At 50.8% G+C, this 16,327-nt stretch overlaps 6 protein-coding genes across 6 annotated transcripts; 4 read left to right on the top strand and 2 right to left on the bottom strand.

Moving 5' to 3' along the window:
- Nucleotides 1–20: 20 nt before the first annotated feature.
- Nucleotides 21–1,429, top strand: gtmA (gliotoxin thiomethyltransferase; the record flags this gene model as incomplete). The annotated part of the gene is made up of 5 exons (XM_057147211.1): nucleotides 21–549; nucleotides 628–666; nucleotides 746–802; nucleotides 852–1,229; nucleotides 1,338–1,429. Exons 1-5 carry the CDS (start codon nucleotides 24–26, stop codon nucleotides 1,427–1,429), a joined length of 1,092 nt encoding a protein of 363 aa, XP_057015097.1. The 5' UTR covers nucleotides 21–23.
- Nucleotides 1,430–1,624: 195 nt separating this feature from the next.
- Nucleotides 1,625–3,894, bottom strand: N7473_001272 (NOT2/NOT3/NOT5 family protein; the record flags this gene model as incomplete). Its single annotated transcript, XM_057147212.1, has 8 exons — nucleotides 1,625–1,717; nucleotides 1,795–2,149; nucleotides 2,216–2,484; nucleotides 2,542–2,606; nucleotides 2,686–3,110; nucleotides 3,224–3,359; nucleotides 3,455–3,562; nucleotides 3,882–3,894. 8 exons carry the CDS (start codon nucleotides 3,892–3,894, stop codon nucleotides 1,625–1,627), a joined length of 1,464 nt encoding a protein of 487 aa, XP_057015098.1.
- A 504-nt stretch (nucleotides 3,895–4,398) lies between these two features.
- Nucleotides 4,399–5,346, top strand: mrpl4 (mitochondrial 54S ribosomal protein uL29m; the record flags this gene model as incomplete). The annotated part of the gene is made up of 3 exons (XM_057147213.1): nucleotides 4,399–4,765; nucleotides 4,839–5,005; nucleotides 5,155–5,346. 3 exons carry the CDS (start codon nucleotides 4,399–4,401, stop codon nucleotides 5,344–5,346), a joined length of 726 nt encoding a protein of 241 aa, XP_057015099.1.
- Nucleotides 5,347–6,346: 1,000 nt separating this feature from the next.
- On the top strand, nucleotides 6,347–8,166 carry N7473_001274 (secretory pathway gdp dissociation inhibitor; the record flags this gene model as incomplete). The annotated part of the gene is made up of 8 exons (XM_057147214.1): nucleotides 6,347–6,392; nucleotides 6,454–6,478; nucleotides 6,551–6,610; nucleotides 6,673–6,700; nucleotides 6,751–7,096; nucleotides 7,153–7,707; nucleotides 7,759–8,016; nucleotides 8,078–8,166. The coding sequence occupies 8 exons, from the start codon at nucleotides 6,347–6,349 to the stop codon at nucleotides 8,164–8,166; spliced, it is 1,407 nt and encodes a 468-aa protein (XP_057015100.1).
- A 354-nt stretch (nucleotides 8,167–8,520) lies between these two features.
- Nucleotides 8,521–9,139, bottom strand: N7473_001275 (PaaI family thioesterase; the record flags this gene model as incomplete). Its single annotated transcript, XM_057147215.1, has 2 exons — nucleotides 8,521–8,934; nucleotides 9,041–9,139. The coding sequence occupies 2 exons, from the start codon at nucleotides 9,137–9,139 to the stop codon at nucleotides 8,521–8,523; spliced, it is 513 nt and encodes a 170-aa protein (XP_057015101.1).
- An 812-nt stretch (nucleotides 9,140–9,951) lies between these two features.
- Nucleotides 9,952–12,228, top strand: N7473_001276 (origin recognition complex subunit 4; the record flags this gene model as incomplete). The annotated part of the gene is made up of 2 exons (XM_057147216.1): nucleotides 9,952–11,547; nucleotides 11,608–12,228. The coding sequence occupies exons 1-2, from the start codon at nucleotides 10,054–10,056 to the stop codon at nucleotides 12,226–12,228; spliced, it is 2,115 nt and encodes a 704-aa protein (XP_057015102.1). The 5' UTR covers nucleotides 9,952–10,053.
- Nucleotides 12,229–16,327: the final 4,099 nt, after the last annotated feature.

Genomic DNA, 16,327 nt, shown 5'->3' on the forward strand with positions numbered 1-16,327 from the left:
ATCTCGATTCTCCCTCACAACTCATGTTCAAATCCCTCCCTCGTCCAACCAGGTTCTCAATCAAGTCCACTTGTGAGAGATATATGTCACTAAGTCGACTACACGCACTTTCTTCTCAGTTAATTAAACCCACCATGGCTTCTCAATCTACAATGGAATCCCACGCAAGAGACTGGGAGACTTTCTTCAAGGAAGACAAGTTTGTCAACCAGTACAAAACTGGCGAGCATATCACGGGCCAGTTCGCCAAAAGACTCATCGACCAAAGTGGTCTGGTCGCCAACTCCAAGGCCAACCCTGACACGCCTCTGGTGGTGCTTGACAATGCCTGCGGCACTGGTATTGTCTCCAGTATCCTGCAGCAGGAGCTGGATGATCAAGTCAAAAAGAACTTGAAGTTGACCTGTGGAGATATCTCGCAAGGCATGTTGGACTATGTCAAGCATCGTATTGGAGAGGAGAATTGGCAGAATGTTGAAGTCAAGGTGGTGGATGCGCAGGACTCTGGACTTCCTAGCTCGCATTTTACGCATGTTATTGCTTCCTTTGGTAAGAGATATTCGAATTCTCTAATTGAGATAATATCCTTTTTCGTCTTACGTCTAACATGACTTTCTGCATGATCAGTGTTCATGGCACTTCCTAACTCGTTAGCTGCTCTTGATGGTTAGTGAAACGCATGACCTTCCCAAAGATCTTCTGGGAAATAACCAAGTGCATCTACTTACTATGACCATACATATAGATACCACTCGGATCCTGCAGCCAGGAGGCACCATTGCTCTCTCAACCTGGATAGAGCGTGAGTTGTCCGAACCCCAATAATGACGCAGAGGCTAATATAATGAAAGCTGGCTGGTTATCCGTCACCCAAAAAGCCATCGAGACAATCCCAGGGAACCTGCCCTTCCCCACAGCCCACCAATTCCTCGAAGCCCTAGGTACTGGCAAATGGCACTCTGTGCCGTGGATCCAATCTCAATTGCAGGAGCGCGGCTTCGAAGATATCAGTGTGCGCTCCGTCACCACGAACATGTCGATCAAGGTCCCGAACTTTGTGGAAATGACCATGCTCATGTTCGGGATGGTATCCAAGGTATTCTGGACAGAGAAGCAGCGTGAGGAAGACACGGCTAAGGTCCGCCCGGCGCTGGAGAAGTACCTGGTGAGCACTTATGGAAAGGAGGGAGATATTCCCATGGAGTGGACTGCTATTCTCTCGACGGCTCGTAAGCCATGTTAGATTATCACCACTATCAGGGCAGCATTGAGTGCGAAGTATTTAGTTATTTGCTGGTTTAGATTTTAAATTGTCACTGGCTGTTACTCTACGCAAGTTTATTTCGATATGGGACCGAACAACGAGAGTCTACGGCGAAAACAGATAACGAAATATGAGAATGCTGGCAAGATTATCAAGACCAATTGATTTGCAAGACGTATGGTTCACATGTAACCCCCATGTAGATTCCCCGATGATATTCAACACGCCCACTTCCCGAACGACACTGTACTATCGGCCTCCCATTTGAGCAACGTTACAGAAAACTAAAATGCCAAACGCCGTTCCTGATCAACTTAATTACTATCTCCAAGTACAGCGACCGAGTTTCACTACATCAAATCATGAAGCATGCGCCTGCCCAACTGCGGCGCGGTTCACAGTGCGGTTATCCAGCCGATTGTCCAAATCTTCATATCGGAGGATAAATTCGCGCTAGAGAATTCGAGAATAGATTAGCAACTGGAATAAACAAAGCCGATCGAAGTATTTCCCGTGGTCTGCAAACTTACCCGAACCTTCTTCCAGCTAGTGTGATCCCATAGAAGGTACACACCACGCTCACTCACGCCACGTTCCACGTCAACAGGACCGGGATATGTCTCGTCACGGGTCAACCAGCATCGCTCAAGCTTGTGGTAACGCCATTTGCGGCCCATCAACTCCTCCGCCACTAGTTCCTGCATGATGTCCCGCGGCATGCTGTAGAAGATGTAGAAGAGGGTCTCGTCGCTGAATCCAGGGATCCTTGACGAGAGAGGCTGGATGTTGGCGACATTGTAGCATGATGGTAGGGAGAAATCCTGTTCTAGGGGGACGGCAGACATGGAGGATACAAAGGGCGAGGCGAACGAAGTGTGAAGAGGCCTTTAGCACATGGGACGATTAGCGAAAATTTCACTGTGAAGAGACGCAAAGGGCGAGAGCGCATACTCGGGCTGATTCAAGTCCAAACCAAGCGTCATCAGGTCCTGTCCGACTGCAAGGCTGGCCACGTCGGGGCTTTCGCTGTGAATCATGCGTAGGAGCCCGCTGAGTCCAAACCGGTCTAGCTCACTCATCTGAGCGAGAGGCGGTTGCTCCGCACTTTGAGCAGCGGCAGAAGCTTCTTGACCCTCATTTGCCTGCTGTTGGCGCTGTTGCAATTGTTGTTGCGGATCGCTGAAGTTGCGCTGACCCGACATGAGGGTGTTGTTCAGGTCCTGTGTTGTTAGTGTCGGTGAGTGCGGGGCCTCAAGCCCGATCGTCAAACTACTTACTTCTTTATCCTGCCCCAACGCCCCATTAGGCCCTTGGTTGACCGGCGACCGTGATGTTCCAATACCTAAACAATCATAGTTAGCCACTCAAGTCACTATTCAATCCATACTCTACACCACTAGGGTGGGCGTGGGTGGTCGTACCAGAATTGTAAGTGCCAAAGGCCGCACCTTGCATCAAGGAAGTCCGACGTTCTTGGGCCAGCTCGGCGGCAACATTGCCAATGTTTCCAACATTGCGTCCTAGAGGTGGGAATTCTTCGATGTTTCCTGTTTGAGGTTGGCTTCCAGCCCCGATCTGACTACTGATCCCTTGTCCTCCGTTCCTGAAATCGTCCAGGCGGTTCGCAAACTGGGCACCGGAAGGGAACATGTCATCGTGGGGAGGCTGGGAAGGTTGCTGCACGGGAAGCTGTTGAGTCTGTGAAGCTCGTGAAGGGGGTTGCGACGTCGGAGGGTGCTGTTGTCTCTGGACGGGTGTATGTTGCGCAGCTCGTTGACTCGCGTTGGCCCATACAGGGTTCTGGGATTGTGATTGTTGCGATGCGCCGGAAAGGGAGGGGAATTCACTATGAAGTGCCACAACTGTCAGTCCTCGCGAGCTTTATGAACCTTGAACGATCTCGGTCGACGGCAAAGCGCATGCAGTAACGAGTCCGAGCCTAAAATGACAACGACTTACGAAAGATCTAGAGCCGTTACTGGTTGAGAACCACCTAGACTCTGCGCGAAGCTGCCCATTGTGCCCATGGTGCGTTGCTGGTTGCTTTGGAGAGTGGATGTTCCGGGGAGATTGAAGTTCCAATTAGCTGCGCCACCTAGATGATAGCCCACCCACAATGATCAGCACCCGCCCGCGATCTTGGTTATATCATATGCCCCTCGGAGGGGCCTAGGGGTGAATAGATCATACCGAGTTTTCCGTTAGGCAATCGTGCTGTGGCCAATGTCGCATTTCGAGCTTGTGATTGTTGCTGCGCGGGGAATCCGGGCATGCCTCGTAGCGGCTGCGGCCCTGGTCCTGGTACAGAGAACACAAGGAGTCAGCATGATCTTCGCTGTCTCAAGTCAAAGCACCCGTCCTTCGGTTCAACTCAAGAATGTGTCGCTGGCCCTCCCAATATGTCTCGGTCGCAAATGGGCGCAAATGCAGGAATTATCTGCACCCTATCTACCGTTGCAGCATGAAGCTCCTCCGTCTTTAGATTCTGAAGGATGCAACCGCATTCTTCAGAGTTGCTCCGAACAAAGAAAGACTGCTGGGTATAGCCACCGGCATTCTCTGGAGGTGAGGGCAAGTGGGATGGGCGCTTCGGATGAACAAGGAAGAAATAACACACCTGGCCGATTCATACTTAATGTTCGTGGTAACGATTTAGGTGAAGTCACTTGAGAGAGCCTCTGAGACCAGTCGGAGACAAAAATCAGTCGGAGTTCACAACACAAGGGAATGTGTGGAGAAATAGCAGTCGACCAAGTCCTTCTCGAACGCACTTGATGCGGCACTGCTCCGCCTGGAGGTGGAGTGGGATCGATTGGGTGATTAGACGCGCGGATGCTTGGGGGGAAGCACAGACCAATTTTGAAGTGTTGCGAGACCACTCCAGATACTTTGTTTGTGTGTAAACAAGGCTCGGTGAATAAAATTAAATCAAATCTCTGAGGCCAGAAAGAGTACAGGGCAAGTCTTTGGTTGAACGAGCCACCAGACTTTGGAGAAAGCGGGCAACGTCGACTTGCCGCGAGGCGCGTGCACGTGACCAGCCGCCTAGGAGCCCCGAAAAAAAGCCCCAAATAGCAAACAGCATTTCCCGACGACTGGACGATTGGACGACTTCCTGTACCGACACATCCACAATGCATCGGCCAGCAATCGCTCGTTTGGCACAACAGGGAGGCATGGCAATGGCCGAATTGCCTCCTCCCTATCTGGCGCCCTCCCTCCATTTCTCGATGACCCGGTACTCCGTGCAGACCTCGAGCTTCTCTACGACTCCCGCCGTCGCCGCTGGCCGTGGACGCGACATGAACAGAACCCGCGGTGTCTCTGCGATTCACCGGACTGGAACACGATTCAATTTGAGCGCCTCAAAATACCCATTGCCCAAGCCCGTGTTGCCCGACCAGATGAAGGCGCGGGCTCCGACACCCAACCATGGCCTCTGGGGCTTCTTCCCACCCTCACACGAGGCATTGAGTACCACGGAGTACGATGCCGCCTTTGGTAAGTAACGGGCAACTATTGTTCATTTATATACTCCTATACGATTCGAATAGCGCTCATTGCCTCTCAATAGGACGGCCGTGGTCAGTGCAAGAGCTGCGCAACAAGAGCTGGGAAGACCTTCACAAGCTGTGGTGGGTGTGCGTCAAGGAGCGCAACCGCATTGCTACCTCAAACATGGAGCGGTCACGACTGAAGGCTGGATTTGGTGACCACGAGTCCAACCAGCGCGATGATGCGGTAAGTCCAATGTCTATACTCTTTTTGGTGTCCTGCAACCCTAGCAGCATCCAGGTTCTTGGCCAGTGGCGGAGATCACCAGCTCGCTCCATATTCCCTGGACAATTCTTCTCCATTGAACCATCTGCTAACAATTGTACCTCTCTCAGATCGTTGTCACCCAGAAGACTATCAAGCACGTCCTCCGTGAGCGCTTCTACGCCTGGGAAGAAGCCAATCGCCTATACAACAAGGGATACCGCCCACAGGATCAGGACACCATGGAGGAGGCCACTCTGGATGAGGTGACTCCCGCTGAGGACCCCTTCAAGGAGGATGCTGTGAAGGAGACCAAGCTGTGACCGAGGCAGCCCAAGCCAAATCGGGTTGGGAGAAGGTCATTAGCACATATATTGTAGCATTAGGTTCTTTGATTGTTTTTCCTTATCAGCTTTGTTGCGTGTAAATTATCGAATATCATTTGCTTGGGATATCCACCTCATGCCCCTATTTTATGGAGTACAACAAGCAACCGAATAATGTGATTACAGTAATGTATCCAAGCGCTTTCAGAGGCTGGAAAGGGGTATAAGTATCAGTCAGCTTCTCTCATCACCCCTCCCAAAGCAGCCTGTACCCTCTTTCGACTCGACTCTCTTGTATACAATACAAATCAAGAGTTTCATCATATCACACAAGCAGACCACTCAAATCATGTCTTGCATAGTAAAGGCTACTTCTCACAGATTGCATCTATGTGTGGCTAACACCGTAAAAGAAAGACGACGAGGCATCGAAGACCTGGCCACCCCTCAAGCACTCACCATCGCTCCAAGGCATCACCCACCTTGCTAATGATGGAGTGTACCGCAGTTTTAGCTCGAGCGGTGAGGTCGTAGATTATCAGCAAATGACCCCGGGGGAGATTACAAAAGCTAGAATTCTTGGAAAGATATGTTGAATTAGAATATTCTGAGACGGCGAAGAAGATATTCGACGGAGTGGATGGCAGAAAGGTCACTGACCAGGAGCAGTTGCTTCATCCAGGGCCAGAGCTGCGTCCCGAGAGATTCAATAAATAGGGATTATGCCAATTTTGCTACTTTTATCTGTTGATTGCAAGAATAGGGGCAACCATTTCCCTCCTTATACTCGTTATGGGCAGCTCTAGATTAAGGAATGGTCACTGAGGTAACTCACTAGTGGCGGGCCCCGTCAAATAGTCTCTCTTCTTACCGCTTCGTGGATCCGCGGGGACAAGCTACCAGGAGAACCTTCCTTCTCACTTCCACTTTTGCCTCTGGCATATCCCCTTCCTCTTTACTATCACCTGTATTTCCCCGTCTACCTTTTGTATCCACCATGGATGAGATTGCGCCCGAGTATGATGTCGTCGTCCTCGGCACTGGTAAGTGGTTGGCCTACCCCGCCATTCTTGCCCGCCCATGATTGACCTCCTCCTCTCGCAGGCTTGACCGAGTGCGTGCTGTCTGGGTAAGTATCACTCTACAGTCCGAAAACATACAATGGCAATGGCCGGATGCTGATTTTCCTTCTCTGCTATAGTGTTCTCAGTGTCAAGGGCAACAAGGTCCTGCACATCGATCGCAATGACCACTACGGAGGGTGAGTTGACAATGGAGCTCCCCACCAGCGCCACGTACCAAACCAGCTAACAATCGGCTTAGAGAGGCTGCCTCCGTCAACATTGAGACTGTATGCCGACTTGATATCGTGGTATTTCCCTCTGCTGACCTCTTCTGCAGCTCTTCAAGAAGTACGGCAACGTCCCCGCTGGCGAGGAACCCTGGAAGAAGTATGGCCGAGTCAACGACTGGAACATCGACTTGGTTCCCAAGCTGCTGATGGCCAACGGCGAGTTGACAAACATTTTGGTCTCTACCGATGTGACGAGATACCTTGAGTTCAAGCAGATTGCGGGCAGCTATGTGCAGCAAGGCAAGGCTGCCAAGGCGACCGTGGCCAAGGTCCCTTCGGACGCTGGCGAGGCTCTGCGCTCGTCTCTGATGGGTCTGTTCGAAAAGCGCCGTGCGAAGAAGTTCCTGGAGTGGGTCGGTGAATTCAACAAGGAGAACCCTGCGTCTCACCAGGGTGCGTCGATATCCAGCCGCGAACTTGTGAGGATAATGATGGCTAACATGGACTAGGTCTCAACATCGGTAGCTGCACCATGAAGGAGGTGTATGACAAGTTCGGCCTTGAGGATAACACCCGTGATTTCGTTGGTCACTCCATGGCCCTCTACCCCTCGGACGAGTACATCAACAAGCCCGGCGCCGCCATCGAGACTATCGACCGTATCCGCCTCTACGTCAACTCCATGGCCCGCTACGGCAAGTCGCCTTACATCTATCCTCTGTACGGTCTGGGCGAGCTCCCCCAGGGCTTTGCTCGTCTCTCTGCCATCTACGGTGGTACCTACATGCTGAACACCGACATCGATGAGGTTCTGTATGACGAAAGTGGCAAGGTCTCCGGTATCAAGGCCACCATGAAGGATCGTGATGACCAGGCCGCGGCCATGAAGTTCGAGACCAAGACCAAGAAGATTATCGCCGATCCTTCCTACTTCCCCAACAAGGTCAAGGTCACCGGCTACCTGCTCAAGGCCATCTGTATCCTGAAGCACCCCATCGACAAGACCGATGGCAGTGACTCGCTGCAGCTGATCATTCCCCAGTCCCAGATTGGACGCAAGCACGGTAAGTGACATGTCAGTCCAATGATTGAACGACCGCTTATATGTTTGTTAGATATCTACATTGCCATGGTCTCCTCTGCACACAACGTCTGCCCCAAGGGCTACTACATTGCCATCGTCTCGACAATTGCCGAGAACGATGCCAACCCCCACCTGGAGCTCGAGCCTGGCTTTGAGCGCCTGGGTGCCATCGAAGAGAAGTTCATGGGTCCTCCCATCCCCATTTACGAGCCTCTGGAGAGCGGCGAGAAGGACAATGTCTTTATTTCCAAGAGTTACGACTCCACATCGCACTTTGAGACCACCACCTGTACGTCTTCTGACTTCCCTACGTTACATGGTCTTCGTATGCTAACCAAATACCTTTTCAGACGACATTCGGGATCTGTACCAGCGTGCCGCCGGTGAGGAGCTGAAGGTTGAGGGTCTGCGGGAGGGTCAGTCGCTTGCTCAGGAGTAGATGAAAAGGGAGTAGATGCTACGGGATGATCTACGTATCATTTCTTAGATGCTGGACTGATTATATTTCTCTTGGACATGTTTGATGCTCTCTGTTGTTCTTCTCTTTCCCACAATATGCTCTTTTTCCGATCACACCGAGAGGCTGTAGCTAGCGCACAATACCTGTCTCTATCATTCAATTCGTACTACCAACAAATACATTGTACATGGAAAGAAATCGGGGCTACGGTAAAAAGGAGCAAATAGACCGTAATCTCTATATACAGCTGTAGTCCATGAACGCAACATACTCCTCCTTATCAATACCTTCTACATAATGTCAGCATCTATCCCCCTTCGGCACTCCACACCTCTAAATCCTCTGGTTCACTTCAGGATCCGTATTCGCCTTCTCATGTTCTCCAACCACACATACATCCCCAGTATCCGCCTTTTGAATCTCCGCCCTTAGCAGCGCAAGCCGCTTACCGACATGGATAACCTCACATACAACGCGCGCCTCTATCCCCGTCGGCACAGGGCGTAGATACGTCACCTTGAGGTTGCGGCTAACACCACCAAATGAGAATTTGCCTGGCTCGGAAATGCCCAGAAGAATGGTGGTTGATAGGACGTCGATGAGTGTCGCCGCACATCCGCCGTGCAGATTTCCCATGTAGTTGCTCAGTGCTGGGGTGATGTTGAGGAGGAAGGAGACTTTGGCTGGGGGACCGCGGGTCGCAGACTCGAAGCGGAGGTTGCAGTCCCGGGCGTTGACGTCCCAGTGCTGGAGGATGTTAGCTTGCATGTTCTCACAGATGTTTTCTTGAGATCCGAGGGGAGATGCGAAAGAGTGCGCTTGCTCTTGAGGGTCTGCGCAGTTATCAACGGACCTCTTCGTTGCCCAAGCCCATGCGATTCGTATACTCGTAGACGAGCTCCTCGAACTCGTCCAGCTTCCGCGCTGGCGGCCTGATTCCTTCGTCCGACATTGTGTGTATGTGTGAAGAAGAACGCTGTGAAAGACTTGAGGTTCGAAAAGAAGGGTATATGGATGTCACAGAGGCTTTACTTGGGAAAGTCGTGACTCTCCAGAAAGTTGCTGGCAGCTCTTCCCCACAGGCACATCACACCAGGTCGGGTCGACTTGAACCTCGGCTGAGGGGAGCCGATAGATACGGATCCGACGTGGCTGGCTTTCTTTCTTTCTGGTTGGACATTCGGCCTAATTGAATCGACGAAGCCCGCTTTTACATGCCGCTCTGATGAGAGGATCGTCCCTAGCCTGGACTTTTTGTATAGATTTCTTTCTATCTCGATTGTATGGTGAAATGCTTCGGTGGCCATGTTTAGAGCCGACACCGTAACACATTTTTGCAACGAAAGTGCAAAAGTTAATTGATTTTCAAACTCCTGAATATCACCATGAATTTCACTTCAAAGACCCTTCTATCAAATATGTAACGAGGGTGGTTGTTGGTGTCCCCTTGCGCACCTGACTTCGCGTCACGCATGGTGGCCTGAGGCGCGAAAACCGGAGATGCTCGATTTGGTGCCAAACCACCAACAAATCTTGTCAATTCTGCGATTGAACCTGTCACTTGAAGTCGCAACCCTGCGGTGTACAAGGAAGAAGGACTCTGTTGCTAGGCTGTATAGTCCTACCGCCAAATTCGCATTGCACCAATTCAAAAGCAACGCAGAGTGTTTCGTCCATTAGCACTCCCTGCCCGGTGCCGCAAGCTTGGGTGCACACCACTAATTAACGAGTTCGCCAATCGCTACTCAACGGAGCAACGGTCGCAAATACGGAAGACCTCCCCGATCCTATCATACAGTCCTCTTGCCCTTTGCCTTTCACTATATCCTCCGATAATACCTCTGCACGACCGATCAACGCCCAGCCATGAACGACCCCCGAGCCTCGAAGCGGAGGAGGGTCTCCGAGAAACCTGCGCATGACGATGATGGAGACATCACCATGGAGAGTGATGATGTTGTCAATTCGGCCCTGTCATCCCCCGAGCCCGAGGCAGACTCCGACGAAGATCAGGACTATCGCGGCCCCCGGCGACAAGCCTCGCGACGCCAGTCCACTCGTGCTAGAAAGAGCAACGTGCCGGGCGGCTTGGAAGAAGATGTCGAGACACCAAGGAGTACACGGACAAGTAGACGGCAGCGTAAAGCACCGCAGAGACTCGAAGACTCCCCGACACCGTCCTCGACGCGGAAGACAGCTGCTACACCTCGAAGTGCTCGAGGGACGAGGAGCGCGCGAAAGCCGAGACAAGAGTCTGTGGAGGATGTGGAGATGGAGGATGAGCAGTCTCCGAAGCCGACTGGGACAATTTCTAGGACAAGGTCCCGAAGGAGTACGGCCAAGCCTAGGTCAAATGGCGCCAATGGGAATACCGCCGGAGAAGGTGATAGGGAGACCTCCCCGTTAGAGGGATACAATGATGGCCTCGATGACCTAGTTGCAATGCAGCTGCAACAAGGCCTCCAAACCAACGAGGAATCGCAAGAGGCTGTGGAAACAGCCGAGCCTCTCCCGAATTATGCAGAGAAGCTCCAAGCACTCTGCCAGTCTGGGCTGCAAGATGAAGTCCGTGTTTTGACGACTGCACTGCTCGAGAAGCTATCCGGTAAACGGCAAATCCCGCTCAAGGGGCTTGAAAGCGAGTATACAAAGGTTAATCACTTGATTGAGCAAACTGTCACCGTTGGCGAAGGTAACTCAATGCTTCTCCTCGGGGCACGCGGATCTGGCAAGACAGCGATCGTGGAAACGATCATCTTGTCTCTCGCAAAGGAACACGGCAATGACTTCCACGTAGTGAGGCTGAACGGTTTCCTCCACACTGATGACCGTCTTGCTCTTCGAGAGATGTGGCGTCAGCTCGGTCGTGAGACCCACACTGAAGACGACGCCGCAAAGGTCAGCTCCTATGCCGACACTATGGCTACCTTGCTGGCCCTGTTATCACATCCGGAAGAGCTCTTTGGTGCCGGAAATGGGGACAATGTGACCGCAGCCAAGTCCGTTGTGATCCTTTTGGATGAGTTTGATCTGTTTGTGACGCATCCTCGACAGACTCTGCTGTATAATCTGTTTGATATCGCCCAAGCCCGAAAGGCGCCTATTGCTGTCATCGGGCTCACTACCAAGGTTGATGTAACTGAGATGCTGGAGAAGCGTGTCAAGAGTCGTTTCAGTCATAGATATGTCTACATTCCGCTTCCCAAGACATACGAGACTTTCTCGGAGATTTGTCTGGCAAGTTTGGATCTCGATGAAAATGAAGTCGAGGAGCTTGCTGCGGGACTTGGATCTGAGAATGCTATTACAAAAACCGCTGGTTGGGAAAAGCTTCTCGAGGGATGGAAGGAATACTTGCAGGTAAGCATGAATGATTAATCCGTTACCAAAGGCTAGTCAAGTAACTCGTTCCTCCTCCAGAATCTTTGCAACGACAAGGACTTCCAATTCCACCTAAAGAAGATCTACCACCAAACCAAATCCGTAAAGGAATTCCTCACGAGCGCTCTCCTCCCCATCAGCGAGTTCCACCTCAGCTCACAAGCCGCCGACAAGCCAACCTTCCAAATCCCAACACCCAAAAGCTTCGCCTCGCAATCCCTCACCTGCCCAGATCCAGCACCCCTTCCTTTTTCAACTTCCATGACCGCATCCTTCAGTCCCTCATCTCTCCCTCTCGCTCTCCTTCTAGCAGCCACCCGCCTTGCTGCCCTCTTCGACCCAAGCAACGACGGCGCCCACGCTGGCATTGCTCCATTAGCCCTCTCCTTCCCCGCTGCGTACGCAGAGTACGTACGCCTACTCACCTCTGCAAAGACTTCTGCGTCGATCTCCGGTGCGGCAGCTACACCTGGCCGTGTCTGGGGTCGAGACGTGGCGAGGGAGTCCTGGGAGAAGCTGGTTACTTGGGGCCTTGTTACGCCTGTTGGTAGTGGCAATGGCACTGCAGATGGACAGATGTTCCGTGTGGAGATTAGCTTTGAGGAGGTTGTTGAGATGGCTGGTACGGGGAGTTCTTTGGGACAGTGGTGGAGGGAGTGAAAATGTGCTGTTCTGTTTTGCATTGGTTATGGTTGCATTTTACCCTGTGCATTATTCTTCTTGGTTCTGTTGGGTTTGGTATCTGCATGTTGCATGCTAGAGAGATATAATCATTCCACCTGCGAGCAGCGGGCCTCATCTCAACTTCTTGATACCATTTGAATAGAGTCGTCGGTGTTAAAGCATATACTAGGTCTTCCAAGATTCTTTCTGATGTAACATTCGCTTCCACAACGGTATAGTGACCCACCAATCGCTTCATGATGGTATATCCAGCCTAAACAAACAGACAAACAGCCCCGGTATCAGCCTAACTCTAACTAGTTCAACGACCAAGAGGACTAAACACAAGTCTAACATGGATCCCATCAAGTTTAGCTTAAGTTTCATCCCGATCTGATCCCGCTATGATATGTCACAAAAGCGTGGCAGCCACTCACACTCCCGAACGCCATCTTCCCCCGCCCTCGTTTAAGCTATGAACACAGCACGCTTAACTCAGATTATCATTGTTTACTGTGTCAAGAGGCAACAATGGCAATCCTTTGCTGTGAGATGAGCTATTAGTCAAGAATGACTGTTACAAGGATCGGCTTTGATGACGACACTATCGAGTCGATCGAGTGATGTCTTGCCTCTTATGCAACTTGCCGTTAGTGTGGGTGGGAATGGTCTGGTATCTGGTGGCAAAGCAAGGCGAGGAGGGAAATGAATAATTTAGAATGCTCATGTCCATTTTTGGTGTTGCCGTGGTCATCGCGATCCTGTGCCACAACCTCACAAAAACATATCAACGAAGCAAACATGAGATTATTTCTAGAAACCATGTAATGTACACTCCAAGTCTAGTCTAAGACAAAATGTGTTTCCAAAATTCAGCAAAGCCAAACCTAGAAACAGATCAAACGAAAATCCTAGCCATCCAAAAATTCCCAGCATCCCCATACTTGCCCCTTCTCACCGGAAGTGATATACGGCCAAGCAAGCAGTCGTCTTTCCAAACCCGCCAGGGTCTTCCATGCAGCATTCTCAACAAAAAGCAAAAAAAAAGGAAAGCCAAAAGACTACTTACCGACAGCTGTACCCAGAACCCTTACAGTACACACATGCTCTACACCCCCTTGCCACAGCATAACCCATGTTATTGATTGGTCTGGGTGCACGCGACATGCATGCGTGCTGCCCAGACCATGTGTCAAAAGTGACATGTCGTAGCTTCTCCTATTATTATCCCGAAATGGGAAGTGGGGAGGCTGAGCTGATGCACAGGGGGTTCTCTGCTGCTGCGAGGGAGCAGAGTTGCATAGGAATTACTTGGTCTTTACAATAATAAATTGTGTTATTATCCTTGAGGTATCTCGTGGGTTGATGGGCTGGAGGCGGGAGTAATGGCAACAAGCAGTATGAGCATATTACGCTGCATGCAGGACCCCGATGGCTGGAGTACCATGCGAATTATGCAATATGGCTCATGGGGATTCGGTTTGAGTGGTGGGGTGGTACGTAGTACTTTTGAGGCTAGTCAAAGTACTGTAGATAGGGTATGCTACAATACTGGTGTCTGGAAAGAGACCAAATTACGGCTTGTTCAGACAAGATCGTCTGATGTCGTAGTCATAAGTTATTCTCTTTTCCCTTCTTACCGTCTTGCCACAGGCTCATACAGTGATTAGTGCTCGAACGTCAAAGTAACATGCATCTAACAACCTAGTGCAACTTAGGGTGGCCCGTGGGGCGGGTGATGTTTCCTGAGGTCATTGTTTTGGGGGTGGGGGCAGTGTTTAGTGTGCTTCCGTGAAGGGAAACGGAGCCCGGGCAGTCGCATTACGCTATCCACTATACTGAATAGAGTAGCTTCGGGTTGGAGGGGGGGCTATGTCGAAGGCAGAGTATAGAGAAATTGGCTACAATGTAACTACTCTTGTCTACCTGCAGACAACGCGGCAACTCCACATTTCTGCACGGCTGCGCATGGTATAGAAACCTAGCTGCCTTTTATGAAGCAACTACCCTCCGGTGGCGAATACTCATGCATCCGGACCTCTAGGATGTCTGGTGCCTAGCCCGAATGTTGTAAATCCATCCAACCGAGGGACATACTGCCTGAAGATCCATACTCCGGCTCCCGTCAACTCCCAGCCCGGTGGCGGGATGGCTTTGAATAGTAAACGAGTTGATAATTTCAGATTCAAGGCAATCCTAGGGGTACTTGACATGGAAGGCCGTAGATAGTATAGCTAGTCTGCGTTGTAGAAAACCTTGATCCTAACTATACTAGAAAGACCATGTTCTAGCCCTTGACAACTGGACCGGACCATCGCCGTAAACTCCGCAACTAAAGGGACCGGGAAAACATGGTTGAGATTGCTTTTTAGAATCCTTTCGATTAGGCATCAGGGGCGGGAGTGGCCATGCATATCGAGGATTGAATCAACAACTACAATAACAACAATGCACATGTAAATCACAGATCAAGATACCTTCAATACCCCAGAATATGACCCGCCAATCAGTCAATTTTAGTTGTATTCGACGGCATAAGAATTATGATCAATGCCGCAGGCTTCCGAGAAACTCTAATGTATAGAGTACGTGGACGGCTAAATGGGATCTCATAGACCACGAATAATCCGGCGATCTATCTCGCTCTGCTTGTCTCGTGGTAACTTGCATTAGCTTGGAAGCTAGAGAGCTGGTATGGAAGAGAGATGTTCTGTACCTTCAGAGCCTAACATGCCAAGGCCCTATTCTGCAGTGTATCCAGCCCCGGGGAGAAACGGACGGAGCACAGCATCGTCATGGTCAGGTAAGCGGAACATGTGTTGACTAGGATAATTGTTACTCTGCATTGAGCTGCCAGACACAATAGCTTCTATTCCATAATCAGAATCAGAATCAAATTCAAATTCCTGAAGAACAAGACGGCGGTCACCGGTTTCGATCGCCGCCGGCTCTAGCGGCACCAGCTGATTAGCTCGTCACCCCGCTTCTGCCGTTGCAGATGAGAACGTTTAGTGTTTCGTTCTCGTACCTCTCGCGGCCGGAAAAAGTCCTTCTGGTCACTGCAAGACAGTGTTTTCAGGATACTTGTTACCTGTAGGTGGTCGACGGTTGATGGTTGGTCTGATGCTAGTAGTGATCGACTTGCTTTCTTCTCCCCGGTCAGGTAGTTTGTCAACACAGACGGGATGGGCACACATCCCCCACAATTGAGCGGAATGAAGACCGGTTTACGGGGCTGTTGGGGGTGGAGGGGCCTATGTGAGACTCGGAGAATTATCCTATATCCGAATGACCGGTCTTCGAATTAGAGCTGCAAGGGTGAATAAGCAATGCTATCTAGATCATTCGTGTTCTTTAGTGTTCGGCTTTTACTTATGTTGCGAGCGACCAGCTGGAATAGCTCCGACCAGTCTATCGGTGACCGAGACAGCGTGTCGCGACGATCACTATGGCCCGTTTAACTCCTGCTATCTCCGCTCTTGTGGATCTGCAGGCATCAGCGAGTCGATCAGGTCTCGAAGCGAGGCAAGTTTAGTGAACTAACATGAAATAGCCACAGATAGCATGCAGTCATTTTATGCATGTGCTTCGTTAAGATTAACCTTGACATGACAATGGAACAATAAACACCTTAATTTCATTCAAAGCGTTCCCATATTCAAGTAAAAATGCCAAGCATTTCATTTCCGCTTGGTGTTAATCTGCAGAATCGAAGTGCCTTGGTTCAAAGATCTAAAATTACCGGAAGCGTACGCGACATATCTGGCTGGAAGCGAAGAGCTGGGTCTTATGACAATAAAATACATACTTGCGGAGGCAAATCCCCCGTATGCTTGAACGTATGATATTTGCAGTTAGTACTCCGTAGTTGTCATCTCTACGTGGTACACCGCCATGATCGATAGATGATTACACAGCAGCAGCCCCTCCCTCATCTTCAATGTTATCGGGTGTGACAGGCCATATGCTCCCTCCGATCGCGGCCGTTATCGTGGCCCCCTAAGAAGAGACCAGAAATTTGTTGGGCCTGTCGCTAGGGCCGTCAGTCTGCAAATGCTGCAGCTACGAAACACCGGGTCGAGAGCCATTGCCCAAT

This window comes from Penicillium subrubescens (assembly GCF_028828155.1).
Source record: "Penicillium subrubescens strain IBT 31985 chromosome Unknown utg000001l_segment0_segment0, whole genome shotgun sequence".
Taxonomy (NCBI): Eukaryota; Fungi; Ascomycota; class Eurotiomycetes; order Eurotiales; family Aspergillaceae; genus Penicillium; species Penicillium subrubescens.